Below are 1,290 nucleotides of genomic sequence, written 5' to 3'. Positions count from 1 at the left end.
CATGGAGAGAGGAGCCCACGCTGGAGCAGGTTTGCTGGCAGGAGTTGGGATTCCACAGAGAACCCACAGTGGATCAGCCTGTTCCTGAAGGACTGACTCCATGGAAGGGACCCACACTGGAGCAGGGAAGAGCATGAGGAATCCAACCCTTGTGAGGAAGAAGGAGCAATAGAGACAGCATGTGATGAACTGACCACAGCCCCCATTCCCTGTTCCCTTGCTGAGGGGAGGAGGGAGAGAATTCAGGAGTGAAGCTCAGTTTAGGAAGAAGTAGGTGGTGAGGAAGGGAGTATTTTAAGATTTGTCTGCATTTCTCATTCCCCTCCCTGACTTTGTTTCCCACCTCTGTGGATTTGCTGAAATTTTCATGGAAGGAGGGTTGTCTTGTGCTGGGGGAGAGGGACATTGCTGAACCACCCACATTTTTTAAGGCATTTGCAGATCACCTGTCACCTGAAAAAGCAGAAAGGAGGTTAAAGATTCCCTGTTGTCTCCAAAGGGTTGTGTTAAATGGAGAAGGCAAGAGGGAAAATGATCCCAGGGAAAATAACACTTTTTCCCAAATTCCCACCCTTTCAGGCCACTGGCAGCTCTGCTGCTCTTTGTCAGTGGATGTTCAGGCTTTTTTTGGAGCCTTTGGGCTGGACTTGAAAAATCTGTTTTAATGCTTCATGTGGGATCATGGGAACACCAGTAACCACACCACACACACCAGAGTTATGTCTCCTTTTTTTCTCTTTTTAATTATTGAGAGGAGGGGGTGACAATGGGGTTACACAGTTGGGAATCTGCCCCCAAAGCCACCATGGTGCCTCCTCTTCCTCAGGTGCTTCCTGTTCAGCTCCTATTTCCCCTTCCAGACAGGTGGGATGCAGCAGTAGTTCTTGCAGTCAGCGGAGTAGGACCAGGTGTCCACCTTGGAGCACTGGTTGGAGCAGTACCCCAGGTTGGCACAGGTCTTCAGGACCTTCCCATAGCCTGCAGGATGACAGAGGGAGTGTGGTTTGGTCAGGAGAGGTGCCTCTGTGCCCCTATTTCCATCCCTTCCATCTCATCTAGGTGTAACTGTGGCATCTGTGCCCCACTTCCGTGCCCTCCCATCCCTTCCAAGGTGGGTGACAGCAGTCAGCAGGATGAGACCCTGTTTGTAGGGAGGTCCTGCTCTGTTGCCCCCCACATTTCCACATTTCCAGACTCAAAGCTGGAAGGGACCTTGAAGGGCACAAGCCAGAGCAGCTCCCTGAATACCTCCCTCCCCTCACTAACAAGTGCAGATTGGGAAAGAGATGC

At 51.3% G+C, this 1,290-nt stretch overlaps 1 protein-coding gene across 1 annotated transcript in view; it reads right to left on the bottom strand.

Moving 5' to 3' along the window:
• Window positions 1-844: 844 nt before the first annotated feature.
• LOC112841357 (cygnin-like) overlaps window positions 845-1,290 on the bottom strand; it is a 1,603-nt gene continuing 1,157 nt past the window's right edge. Inside the window, exon 2 of the mRNA XM_025896398.2 lies at window positions 845-978. Coding sequence (XP_025752183.2) covers window positions 845-978 — 134 coding nt within the window. The remainder of the gene's footprint in view (window positions 979-1,290) is intronic.

The sequence above is a fragment of the Manacus vitellinus genome, unplaced genomic scaffold (genome assembly GCF_001715985.3).
Source record: "Manacus vitellinus isolate BGI_N305 unplaced genomic scaffold, ASM171598v3 scaffold_82_pilon, whole genome shotgun sequence".
Taxonomy (NCBI): Eukaryota; Metazoa; Chordata; class Aves; order Passeriformes; family Pipridae; genus Manacus; species Manacus vitellinus.
This window is presented reverse-complemented; position numbering and strand designations above follow the sequence as displayed.